Below are 12,288 nucleotides of genomic sequence, written 5' to 3' on the forward strand. Positions count from 1 at the left end.
CTTTCTTTCTCCTCTCTTTCACCCACCTTTGATCCCATCACCATCTACAACCCAAATAGTCTGAGCCGCTCAGCTGGTCGTGCATTCATATCAAACACAATCGACCTCTTCAAGTAACGTCGAGATGTCTTCCGGTGAGCGATAGTTGATGCTGCTTCGTTCCTTTTTGTTTGAGGGTGCAGTCGTAGCTCAGGGTTCTCTGGAGGAAGTGTTTTTCTTCACCTCACACTGTACCGGGGTCACAAGCGAGGAAAGAAAGAGACAAATGGGTCGGTTAGCGTCATAATAGGTCCATTCAACCCTCCGCTGCGCTTCGTGTGGGGGAGGATGAACAGGCGATATTCAGCACGCGCGAAAAGAGAAGGTGTGGGAGAGAAGCCGACAGGGAAGCCGATACAACTTTGAGGGTCATTGACTGGATTGCGTTTTAGCAACTAAAGGATAGGAGAAAAGGCTCTTTGCTTCAGCTCACTCACCCAAGACATCCATCCTTACCGTCTTGATCTTGTAAACATTCTCTTCGAACCGATCAAAATTGTTATCGCTGTGATCTCTCTCGATTATCTGCTTTTTTGGGGACCAGACACCGTGTTGAGCTCAGACGCTGATAATGTCATCCGTCATCCGACCTACCACGACCGCCCGTCCATCAGTCTCACCGTCCGCTGTCCCTACTTCAGCCGTGATACCTACCTCACCGGCACCTTCGTCGATCATCCCTTCCGTAATCCCTTCAAGCACTCCTTCGGTAGGACCATCCAGCGCACCATCATCTCGCGCGCCCTCCTCCGTCGTCCCATCCAGCACCCCCGAATCCTCCACTCCTCCCTCTTCGATCCCACCATCATCAACACCGTCATCAGTTGTACCGTCGTCGACACCATCCGCCTCGGCATCGAATTCGGACTCGGTCTCACCAAGTGCTAGTCAGACTCAATCGCTATCAGCGATTCCTTCAGCCTCTGCTTCTGGCACACCATCCGCTTCGGCGACCGCATCCCCATCCGCAAGTGCTATCGCCTCTCCTAGCACGACCAGCGGTGCTTCGTCTGCGAGCCAAGTGTCAGAGCCTGCAGGACAATCAACAAGTGTGGTGTGAGTCGTTCATCAAACCGCCTTTCAACTCAGTCTGACGCTGTCAAACTTCTTGGACATACAGTATTGTCACAGTCACAGACTCAAATGGATCCACACGCGTAACCTCGACCGCCGTTCGAACTGGCGGGTCAACTGCCGCCGCAACGAGCAGGCGGGGCGGAAGCAGTAAGTGTGCTAGAACGTCCTCAGAGGCGATATCTCTGAAGGCTCATGCTGATTTCCGCTTTCACAGACACCGGCGCAATTGTTGGAGGTGTCGTTGGTGGTCTTGCAGGATTGGCTATCCTTGCTACATTATTGTGGTTCTTCTGCTTCAGAAAAAGGAGGAACAATGATCAAGCGTTTGACGAGAAGACCGTGAGTGTGAACCGCTGTTCGATATGGTCATGGTTATGCTGAAGAGACTACGCTTCTCAGTTTGACCCAACTCGTGCCGCTCGACACTCGGTCAATGATCCTCTCGATCTCATATCTCCCTCGGTCCCTGCTGTCGGTGGTGTAGGTGCTGCCGCTGCTACTTCTCCACGCGTGGACCCTTTCCCATATGAGTCTACTCAACCTGGTTCCGATGCCTACGATCCTTACAATCACCCGGCTCCCATGCGCATGCCGGATGCAAGAGACTACATGGCTTCGGGAGGGACCTACGACCCATACGGGACTGGTCCCGAGGGTGGTTATGGCGTGGCAGCCGGTCTCGGAGGTGCTGCTCTGGGTGCTGCTGTTGGACATGAATATGGTAATAACAGCAATCAGTACGATGGCAACAACTCTTACAACGCCAGTGCGACTCCTGCGGCCGTAGCCAAGCAGCGGGAAGCAGCTGCCGAAAGACAGAACCGAGTCAGTGGAGGAGGATACGGACAAGCGAGTGGTTCTGGTGCGCCCGCGAACGAGGAAGTGATGGGAAGCCCTCCTCTTTCGGACTCTGGCAGAAGGGAAAGCGCGATCAGCGAAGGTGGGAGGACATCGGTTTATCAGCACACCGATATGGGTTCGCTGCCTGATGAGGAGGAGAATCTGCCAGAGATCCCGCCAAAGTGAGTACATGTTCCCCTCGTGGTCGTTATCTTTCAAGACTGACTGGAACAATCCTAAACAGCTACAACTCCATTCACCAGTGAGCGTAAGCGTGAGCAGTGGTCAGCTAAGGGAAGGAGAAGCAAGATCAAGGCAATAAAGATACAATTGACCCGACGTCATATCAACACAAGCATATCGCTCAGCGAGCGTTGTGTGTCCAGCGAATCAGACAGGTGCCTCGGATTCAAGAGAAATCGACCCTGGTAGTCATGTCCCGGATTGGATAGATGTTTGTACGAATATAGCGGGTGTGGTCCACATATGCCGGGCAAATCACGCAGATGTCATGCACTGGCTGTTCAATCATAGGTTCTGGAGAGGACCGTTGCATGAGTGCGTCGTACATCATGGAAGGGGAAGAAAAGCGCATAAAGAAGGTTGTCAACCTACCTCCACTTCGTGCGATCACTTCCCAAGCGAAAGTTGAAAGCGTAGATTGATCTCTTTCTTCACGATCAAGATGCTACCTAACGATATGACATATCCATCTGTCATCTCGCAAGAAGGTGTGTGCAAATCTGACACCTGATGAGCTGGCGTCCGTCAACTGTTGGCCATCAGGTCGAAGGACACTACTGACAGCTTGTCATCTTCAGGCTCGGCAAGTCGCAACCTCGTACCGATAATAGACGCCCTCACACCACTATTATCATCTACCACTAGATCACCAATCTCAGACCATGTCACACCACCAGTTGCGTCAGAATTGTCCCGACAAAGGAATCAAGGTCGACGTCGCATTCTCGAGCTGGGCTCTTATCCATATGACCATATCGTCGCTTTTGCGAGGCGATGGGACGATATCGAATGGTTGGGATGTGTGAGGGATCATTGGGAGTCGAGGTAAGTCCTGGTCCTCCATGCTTCTCTTCTGTTTCTCCACTACTATCTTCGGAGATGCGTCGGAGCACAGACTGTAGTGTTCCGAAGGTGGTACTGATCAACGAGAGTTCTGTTGTCTTTCGCCATTTGTTCCCCCCCGTCCCTGCCGCTATCATATATGTTACCAGTCAAGTGGAGGAGAGGTTGAAAAATATCGATACTGGAGAGAACCTGCTCGGGCCTAGGAAGCTGGATATCTCCATGGAGGAAGACTGGAACCGGTTGCAAAAGGACGTCGGATTGGCCTCCGGAGAGGCATTCGAGGGAGTTATCATGCGTAAGTCGAGTGTCGTATGACGTGTTTCCAATCATCATCCCTCACAAAATACCTTATCTGTCCTCGACTGTCAACTCCACCGCTTTCTACTTGTTTACGCGTCCCGAGTGTATGTCACTGTTCGGTATCGGTCACGAACGAACACCAATGATCGATGATCATGTTTCAAACGCTTAGTGAACCTCGTACATTGTGTACCGGCACATTTACCAGAAGAGGTCTTCCGACATCTCTCGCCGCTCATATCGCCCGGTAGACGGTTACTGGATGGATCCAAGGGCTGGATAGCAGCGTATGGACCTTGGTTAGATGATGAAGGGAATCACAAGTCCGTAGCTGATCAAGAGGTACGTGGACCAGCTGCTTCCTTTTTCCAACAGGAGAGCCGGGCAGGTCTCTTCAACTTGGCATGCCAGTCGCACGCATAACAAGGACATGGCTGATCAGTACGATCCCATCATAGTTTGACGAAAAGTACATCAAGGCCCATCATCCTGATCTGGGGCTGAGAAGCGTCAAGAGCATAACGCACTATGCTGAGAAATGGGGTTTTGTGGAAGAAGGCAGGAGCGAGATGCCGAAGGGGAATACGTTCGTGGTATGGCGTGTGAAGCCGAGGTGACGATCCTCCTTTTGTCCACCAGGTGTGTACGACCTGACTCTGACAGTTCATCGGGGTTGTCTATCATGTATGCATATGGGTCAAGAACACCAATGAAAGATGAAAAGCTGTTTCATCACCGTGTGTGGTGACTGTGCCACTGATGATCTCCGTTTCGGGTACATGATAGCGTGATGAGTGGTATCGATTTGGAGAGCACGTTTATTACATGCAGCAAAGTGACATCAACAATTCATGGCCCCTTTTCGACAGCTGCTACGTTTCGTTCATATATATCCTGCGATATCACATTGACTCATACACGAACGTACCTTGTGAGATACACACAGAGACCAGTCTCTTATCCAATACACTGTCACAGGCGATTCCTTGACTCTGTCAGACGCACTCTCGACGGCGTTATCATCCCAATCGATCACCTTAGGACCATTCGCTATCGGTAGATCACTGAAGTCGATCAATCGTACCTTCCCCTCATCCTTTCGAGAAGAACGTCGCTGTTTCGGACCGATCACATTCAAGTATTATCGTCACGACCAGTCGGCCATAACCCTTTGCTCGGACGGGACACGCGCTCCGACATCATCTCATACAGGATCTCACTAGCCCTTTATCACCAGACGTCATACCCACAACGATCCTTTCGGTTTTCGTCCATCACCGTGTCAACAATCACATCACCTCGCCGACATACTCATGACGGGAGAAAATGAGCTGCAGGCTCAATCAGAACGACATACCTATCCTCCCAGTGTAGGTGTGAGCGACAGTGAGAGGATGAGCGCCAGTGGGTCCACACGGACGAGCGAGAATGAAGCGGGACCTAGTCGGAGTAGGAGACCATCGCAAGGAGGACATGCCGAGGGTAATGTGAACGGCGAAGGAAATGACAATGTAGACACACGGCACAAGTCGGATCCCACTCCTCTTCCACATTTGGATATAGCTACTTACCCGACTCAGCAACTACTCCGTCTCCTTGCTGGTCTCCTCCAGCAGATTGCTACCGCCAATGACCAACTGCGACCAGACTCAGACGCTGAGGAGGAATCTGATCAACCGCGAGGCGATCACGCAGGAGGAGGAGGGGCAGGTGGATCGTCATCGACATCCACGCAATCTCGACCACATTCTAGATCTTCAGTGATATCCAACGCCGCTAGTTCTTCATCGCCCACCACCGAGCTATTCCATCACACATCCACAACTGCGCGACCCGCACATTCTCGTTCATCCTCGATCGAAAACTTATCACCGTCTTTAGCGGACTACCCTCTGTTCTCAGCATCAAAAGCTTCCCTCTCTCATCCTTCCTCCTTGTTGGCATTCCACGCACGACATATTCCCAGTATATCCATCGAAGCGTATTTGCTCCGAATACTCAAATACTGTCCGACGACAAACGAGGTGTTTCTGGGCTTATTGGTGTATTTCGACAGGATGACCAGGTTGGGTACCCCGCTGGGAGTGGGTGGAGCGGGCGCTGGTGTAGGAGTAGGATTGGGGAAGGGGAAAGGGTTCGCGATAGACAGTTATAATGTGCATAGACTGGTTATAGCCGGAGTGACGGTCGCTAGCAAGTTCTTCTCAGGTGAGTCAGTCTCCTGCTTGCAGGACCCCCCTTCTCCCCACGTCTTCCTCTCTGGCTTCATCATTACTCCTGTTTCTGATTGAACGAGTGGTCGGGGACCTTGACTAAAGCCCACCACCTCTCTTAGACGTATTTTACACCAACTCGAGATACGCCAAAGTTGGGGGTCTTCCACCTACCGAGCTTAATTCGCTCGAACTACAGTTCCTGCTGTTGAATGATTTCAGACTTCGGATCTCAGTCGAGGAGATGCAGAGGTATGGCGACAGACTGTTGGCTTATGCCGAGGAAGAGGACAGGGAGGTCGATGAATCCACTAGTATCTCGGAAAGCTACCGGAGGGACAGAGACAGAAGGAGTAGAGGCGAGGAAACGAAAGCCACTCCAAGCTCGGCTGCATCTGCGCCGACTGTTCAAGATGCTCACGCTGCGTCCACCTTGGTCAAGAATGCTACTTCCGATCAAGAGCAGGATGACAATCGAATGCAGGTCGATCCCAAGCTATCTGAGAGCGAATCACAACCGGCCGTCGCTCCCGATCATCCTTCTGCGCCTAACAGCGCGCCAGCATCTCGAAGAGGATCAGCATCGGCATCCACGACTGTCCCGACTCCTTCCCAGCCTCACCCTCCACAGTCGCAATCCCAGACCTATCCGCCTCCCAACGCACCTGTGGTAGCGCACTCATCTTCGGCGACTAACGGTGCAACTTCGAGTGCAAAAGACAAGGATGTCAACGGGAATATCGGCGAACCACATTCACACGCTGTTCCGAGTGGATTGAGGGATTGGGCCAGAGGAGAGGAGGTCATGAACGTAGTGGGAGGAAGGATGACAAGTCCGATGAGGGACTGAGGGGTGGTTCGGTGAGAGGTGGAAATGGAAGGGAAGTTGGTCATTTGGCGAAATGAAGAAGGACCGATCATTGCATGTGGCAATGTCGACAATCTTATTATACATCTTAGAGCAGCAAGAATTCAGCCCATTATACCATTGTCTCCTGTCTGTGATATCCCCTCAAAATCTTTGCATGTATGCAAGAGGAAATGGCAATTCTATGAGAACCCGGCAGGACTGGAAGCAACCATGAATCCCACGTGGCCGGCAGAATTCGATCGATCCTCCAGGAACAAAAGACACCGAGAAGTCTTATTGTTCTCCATCCATCTTTGATCTATTGTTGTCGTCTCTCTCCTGTGTGTCGACATGAGAAAGGAGATGAACGAGACACCCCTGCCCTCCCTATGCAGTGTCACGATCGATCCCTCAAAAAGACAAAAGGATGTTTCCAACTCGTTGTATAAGGAACGGATTATAGCGGAGGGAAGAAATCAGAGGCTGCTCCTCTTCTGGCTGCTTCGAGTTTCCGTCTGTCTACTTCTGCCGTTGAAGATAAAGTACTGATACCAGGATCCATACATCTTTTCTCATCTTCTTCATCATCGAAGCCGCTTGTCACTGGCTTTTGCTCTTTCTCTCTCTTTCTCTCTCTCTCTTGAAAGTTACTCCTCCCCAGACTGCTAAGTCATATATTTAGTCAAGAAATTTCGCCTTAGTCCTGATCAGGTCTGATTCTATCAAAGCTCGACCCCCGGCCCCCCGATTCTCGCAGACGACCGCCCTCCAAGAACACAGTGCTCGCTCTTACCTCGGCGGTGCCTCCCTCCCTTGCCTATCTTACCTTGGTTAACTTACCGGCTCTGCAATCGCGACACCGACTAAAACCGTTGTCAGTCCTTTCGCTCTAACCATCATATCGTTCCCATTGATCGATGACCGAGGTAAGTCGACCGGCCGTTGGCGTTGTGCGCCACTCTCACACATCAATAGTGTCCTTTTCTCCGTATAACACTTCATAAGCTATTGATATGATTTGGCTCCAATTCTGATATCTGCTGTCCTGTCCCAGAATCAACATGTCTGAACCGACCACTCCACCGTCCACTCCACCGGCCACTCCACCTTCCTCTTCTTCAAAGGTCAGCATCACGCTCCCGACACCTCCATCATTCGCCGCTCATCGCTCTCGATCGCACTCGGTCGATCCGTACCCATTCGCTCGGACCTTTGATCCTGTCACTGTCCCTCCTTTGACTTCCGCTGCAATTGGGACGGGAGCTGGAGCTGGAGCTCAAGCTGAAGACGAAGCTGCTTCAATGATGCAGCGACAGCTGAGCATCTCTTCGGTTCATGATCCGATCGTGAGCGATAGTGAAAGGAGAGGTCGACGGGTCAGTTTCAACAGAAATTCGACCAATGTCATCGGTTCAAAGCCCGCTGCGATAGCCAGCAAAACGATCACCAAGGACAGCGAGGGTGGCGGATCGTTGAAATCACCTTTGTACAAGACTCCTCAACGACAACGAATGGAACCTGAAGACCATGATCATATCGAACAACTCATCTCTCCAGCTCCACCTCTTTCGTCCGACACTTCATCGCCAAACCAGATGCCACGTTCGACTCTTCATCGTCGTCCTCTCTCTTACCAAGGTCCTAGAACTTTGAATGATACTGCATTGTCTCCGACTTCTCCATCTCGACTCGCTTCGACCGCAGCTTCTCGAGGTCTATCTATCGCCCCGGCGCTCACCAAAATCAACGACAATCCCAACAGCGGCACCGGTGCGACCGTTGGGAATATTGAATTCGGTTCAATCTGGTCAGGCGGTGCTATTTCTTCTTCGAGATCCGGATGGATCACTCCCGGTATGACAAGTGCTACCAGTCTTCTCAATGGGAGTGCATCGAGTGTGGCCAGACAAAGGGGACTGGCAGTGGCACTAGTGAAAGATGGTGGAGATGTCGTCCCTGTAACCTCTGGTCTTGGGAGTGACGGTACTACCGCATTGAAATCGCCTTTGGGTTCTGGTATCCAAGTGATGAAAGGGCTTGACAGCGCCGGATCCTTGGCAGGATTGAGGAGCGCTAGAAGTCCTGGGATCCCGAAAGGTGCCAACGCTGATGGATCAAAAAAGAGAGAGAGTAAGTGGACGAACTCATTGAGGTTGTGTTGTAATGGACAGAAGCTAATTTTGAACGATGTATCTCTAGTCATTCTTTGCAAGTTTTACCATACCCCAGGACTGACCTGTACTTCTCGACCATGTCGATTTGTCCATGCACTGGACAGCATCGCTTCACCCTCTCTCGGTCCGAGCTCCACCTCGGCTAAACCATCTCTATCAGCATATCAGATGCTTTCTCCCACCCCTCCAGATCAGAACCTCTTCAACGGGAGGGTGAATGTGTCTCCAGATCCTACCAGCGGTACTTTTGCTCAGGCTCAAATGCAGTCGCCCACCCCTAAGAAGACTCTCAGGATCAGGGATAGCGCGGATGTCGGGGAAATAGGGCTGGGCGAGAGGGTGGTCGTGGAAGATCACGAAGGGAAGGAATTGGTTGGTACAGTCTTTCTCATGTCTGGGGGTGGGAAAGGTGCTAGCGGAAAAGGTCGAGAGAAGTACAAGAGTGAGTCAACAAGATCGGATCACTCACAAGGTGACAATGATGCTTACGTGGAATCGCTCTTCAGCCGTTCCGTGCAGGGACTACGTAGAAGGACACTGCCCGTACGGTGACTACTGCTCGTTCATCCAGTCAGTCCGATCCATGTGACTGCACGCATGTACTCTTCGCTGATGTGGTGGCCTTTCACAGTGATGATGAGAATACTCCTCATGTCACTGGGGACGAATCCAATGCGCGAACAGAACCCAAATGCAACCGCCTCACCCATCGCAAATCCAGCTCACTTGGTAGCCCTTCTTCGGCCTGGACTCGTGCTCTAACCAAAAGCACTTTCAGTTCATCGATTGAGATCCCCTACACATTCCCAAACGGAAACGATGGTCGATTGTCCGCCTTTGCGCCGCCCTTCCTTCCATCACGAGTTGAAGAGGCCAGTAGTGGCGATCACATCTCTGCTCTGCCCAGTTCAATCCCAGCAAAACCATCTATACCAGCTGCGGCAGACGAGAAGTCGACGGCGGCAGCTGTACCGAACATCGCTGCGCCGGTCAAGTCTAGCACTTGGTCAAAGGGTCCTCCGCTGACATTGAGGAAAGTCGCCAGCTTGAAACAGATCGAGAAACTAGAGGCTGCGAACACCGGCTCCGAACAAGAGCTTACTGTCAAGACTCCTACCATGCCAACACACCTGATCCCTCCTCCGTCGGCAGCATCGACGTTCGGAAGTGACTCTGATCCGGCGACGCCTTACGATCCGGTGGTTCTCAGACGCAAGGTCCAGCAGCTGGAGGAGGAGACTCGAGCTCGACAGTATTCGAGATCCAACTTGTCCACGATCGCATTTGAGGCGGGTCCGCCACTTCCTTCGTCTCCAGCTTGCGCCATGGCAAGGACTGCTCATCCTATGGATGGATCTGCTCATGCATCTGCGCTGATGCAGAATCCGATGCCATACAATGCGCCGACCTACCCTTGGGGGATGCCGATGTCGCCTGTGTCTCCCCAAGGATATCAAGATCCTTCCATACCTAACATTCCTGGCGGCTTGGGTGTGATGTGGACACCCGCAGGCTGGGCTGTCCAGGACGCAGCGATGAAGAATGCATTGAGGTCGACCGAGGCGAAGACCAAGTATGGAGATGTCAGGAGGAGGGAGCCCAAGGAGTATTTTAGGAGTGAGTGATTAGTGAAGCTGGGTCAGACCGCGAAGACACGCTAACAATCGTTTGATGTTGTAGCTCGCCCCTGCAAGTTCTTCGCAGATGGATATTGCCCTCACGGAAACGAGTGCACCTAGTAAGTCAGCTCTCCGGGTGCCGGATGAGTATCAAGCTCATGGTGTCTCTCCTAGCATGCACACCATCCCACCCCTTTCCCCTGAACAGTCGTCCATTGCAAGTCCAGTCAGTAACTCGTCGGAAATCCAGTATCTTCCCCTCTCCCCTCCGGCTGAACCTCACCCGAAACACAAGACTTTGCCCTGCAAATTCTTCAACTCCGCTTCCGGATGTAGCAGCGGCGGTTCCTGCTCGTTCCTACACACTCGGGTGGTCCCTGACAACGTCCCCCTTGTCGAGAAACCAAGACCATGGAGGACGAAGCCGTGTAGGCATTTCCAGCTGGGCCGATGTGTACTTGGAGACGCATGTCATTTCGCCCATAAGCCTGATCCAGCTTGGTTGGCCTCAGGCAACAACAGTACAGGATCAAGTGCGGCGATGAGTAGGGGCAGCAGTGGGAGTTCTGGACATTCACAAAGTCGAGGAATCTGGGAAGGTGCAGCAGCAGCAAGAGGGAATGGGATGAAGATGTTGACTGCTGATCAGGTTGAGAGGACTTTGCAAGAGATGAGATCATATAGACGCGAAGTCGAGAAGGAGGACGAAGATGACGATGTGGAGATCGTGAGTCACCAATCTCAACATACATACCGACATGAGGTGTTAGTTCACTGACGCCACGGATGGTCGATTAGGTCACGCAGGACATTTCGTTGAACAGTTCGAGAAGCTTCACCGGCTTCGATAGTTTCACGTCGAGAATGAGCTTCTGAGTGCTCTATCACTTCGGAGAAGCTCCTGTCCTTAACAAGGTCGGAAGAACAGATTTGGTATGGCCTGAGTCCGGATTGTTGCGCTACTGCTGTTTAGTTGGCTTCGGGTCTGCTGGTCGGATTGCTAGATATGGTCGAGGTCACGGTTACGATTACGATTTGATGACGATGATGCACGATTTCGATATTTGAACGGATGATGTGGGAGCGCATGCAAGTATGAGAGCAGGGTCACAATTCTGACCAGTGTGGTCTGTTCCAGACTAGTGAAACGCGTACCAGGAGCTGTTGTTCTTCTGTATATCTAGCAGGTAAAACACACACATGTACCCTTGGCATGGAAGACCTCATTGCCCCGACATACAGGTATGCATTTCCGGCATACTATGTGATGCATTCTCGGGTCGCTCTGCCAAACGACTGGAAGCGATGGAAGGGCATCCCTCTGGAGAGACGTAGTGCTGACGTGTGGTCAGTCAGTCTCAAGAATCGGTCCATTACCCTGGCCGTCAAAGATCGATATCGATCCGACTGGTGATGTTCTCTTATCATCAACGCGTTTTCAATCAATATGACGTTTGGTGTCCGTTCGCCTAACGCCAAACGCCAAGGATTGTGCTCTTCCGCACCACTACTATTACTGTGCTTGGCCAAGACAGATTCCCTTTCCAACCGACCAACCCCACCGACGTGCCCTCGTATTTGTTTACATTATTTTCACTTGCGACGAAGCCCCCCCGTCCAACGTGTCTATATCATCCAAGAGCTGAAATAAAAATAAACAGAAGAGTGTCGAGATTGCCGTTTGTGGTAACCAGAACAGGGAGGGCACCCACTGTGGCTGCAGAGGAAAAGGACCGTGCTTGCTTTTCAGGGAAAAATCAAAAACGAAATCAATCAATCAATCAATCAAATCCGTTGTTGTTTCTGCGGAGAGAAGGAGAGAGGGTGAGTGAGAGAGGGTGAGAGAGCAAGACGAAACAAAGGAGTAGCAGTGAAAGTGGGGATTCCCCTTTCATCCCATCCAACCATCCGACCATCCAAGACCATTGCATTTCCTTCCCTCCTTCATTCTTTTCCTTTTCATTCTCTCTCGACTTCACTTCGCTGACTGACATCACAACCATCACAAACTCGACTCAAAGACTCGACAACCACGCTCTTTCGCATCTCACGTTCTTTTCCACCCATCCCGGACCCAACAACACATC

The 12,288-nt window shown here is 51.7% G+C and overlaps 4 protein-coding genes across 4 annotated transcripts; all 4 read left to right on the top strand.

Moving 5' to 3' along the window:
- Nucleotides 1–610: 610 nt before the first annotated feature.
- IAR55_002205 (uncharacterized protein) lies at nt 611–2,222 on the top strand (the record flags this gene model as incomplete). Its single annotated transcript, XM_066945322.1, has 5 exons — nt 611–1,095; nt 1,160–1,263; nt 1,331–1,455; nt 1,516–2,138; nt 2,201–2,222. 5 exons carry the CDS (start codon nt 611–613, stop codon nt 2,220–2,222), a joined length of 1,359 nt encoding a protein of 452 aa, XP_066804011.1.
- Nucleotides 2,223–2,656: 434 nt separating this feature from the next.
- Nucleotides 2,657–3,962, top strand: IAR55_002206 (uncharacterized protein; the record flags this gene model as incomplete). The annotated part of the gene is made up of 5 exons (XM_066945323.1): nt 2,657–2,687; nt 2,778–3,024; nt 3,192–3,340; nt 3,518–3,687; nt 3,804–3,962. 5 exons carry the CDS (start codon nt 2,657–2,659, stop codon nt 3,960–3,962), a joined length of 756 nt encoding a protein of 251 aa, XP_066804012.1.
- Nucleotides 3,963–4,658: 696 nt separating this feature from the next.
- Nucleotides 4,659–6,408, top strand: IAR55_002207 (uncharacterized protein; the record flags this gene model as incomplete). The annotated part of the gene is made up of 2 exons (XM_066945324.1): nt 4,659–5,553; nt 5,681–6,408. 2 exons carry the CDS (start codon nt 4,659–4,661, stop codon nt 6,406–6,408), a joined length of 1,623 nt encoding a protein of 540 aa, XP_066804013.1.
- Nucleotides 6,409–7,469: 1,061 nt separating this feature from the next.
- On the top strand, nt 7,470–11,077 carry IAR55_002208 (uncharacterized protein; the record flags this gene model as incomplete). The annotated part of the gene is made up of 7 exons (XM_066945325.1): nt 7,470–8,538; nt 8,608–9,024; nt 9,089–9,152; nt 9,214–10,199; nt 10,263–10,320; nt 10,376–10,928; nt 11,000–11,077. 7 exons carry the CDS (start codon nt 7,470–7,472, stop codon nt 11,075–11,077), a joined length of 3,225 nt encoding a protein of 1,074 aa, XP_066804014.1.
- Nucleotides 11,078–12,288: the final 1,211 nt, after the last annotated feature.

Source organism: Kwoniella newhampshirensis, chromosome 4 (assembly GCF_039105145.1).
Source record: "Kwoniella newhampshirensis strain CBS 13917 chromosome 4, whole genome shotgun sequence".
Taxonomy (NCBI): Eukaryota; Fungi; Basidiomycota; class Tremellomycetes; order Tremellales; family Cryptococcaceae; genus Kwoniella; species Kwoniella newhampshirensis.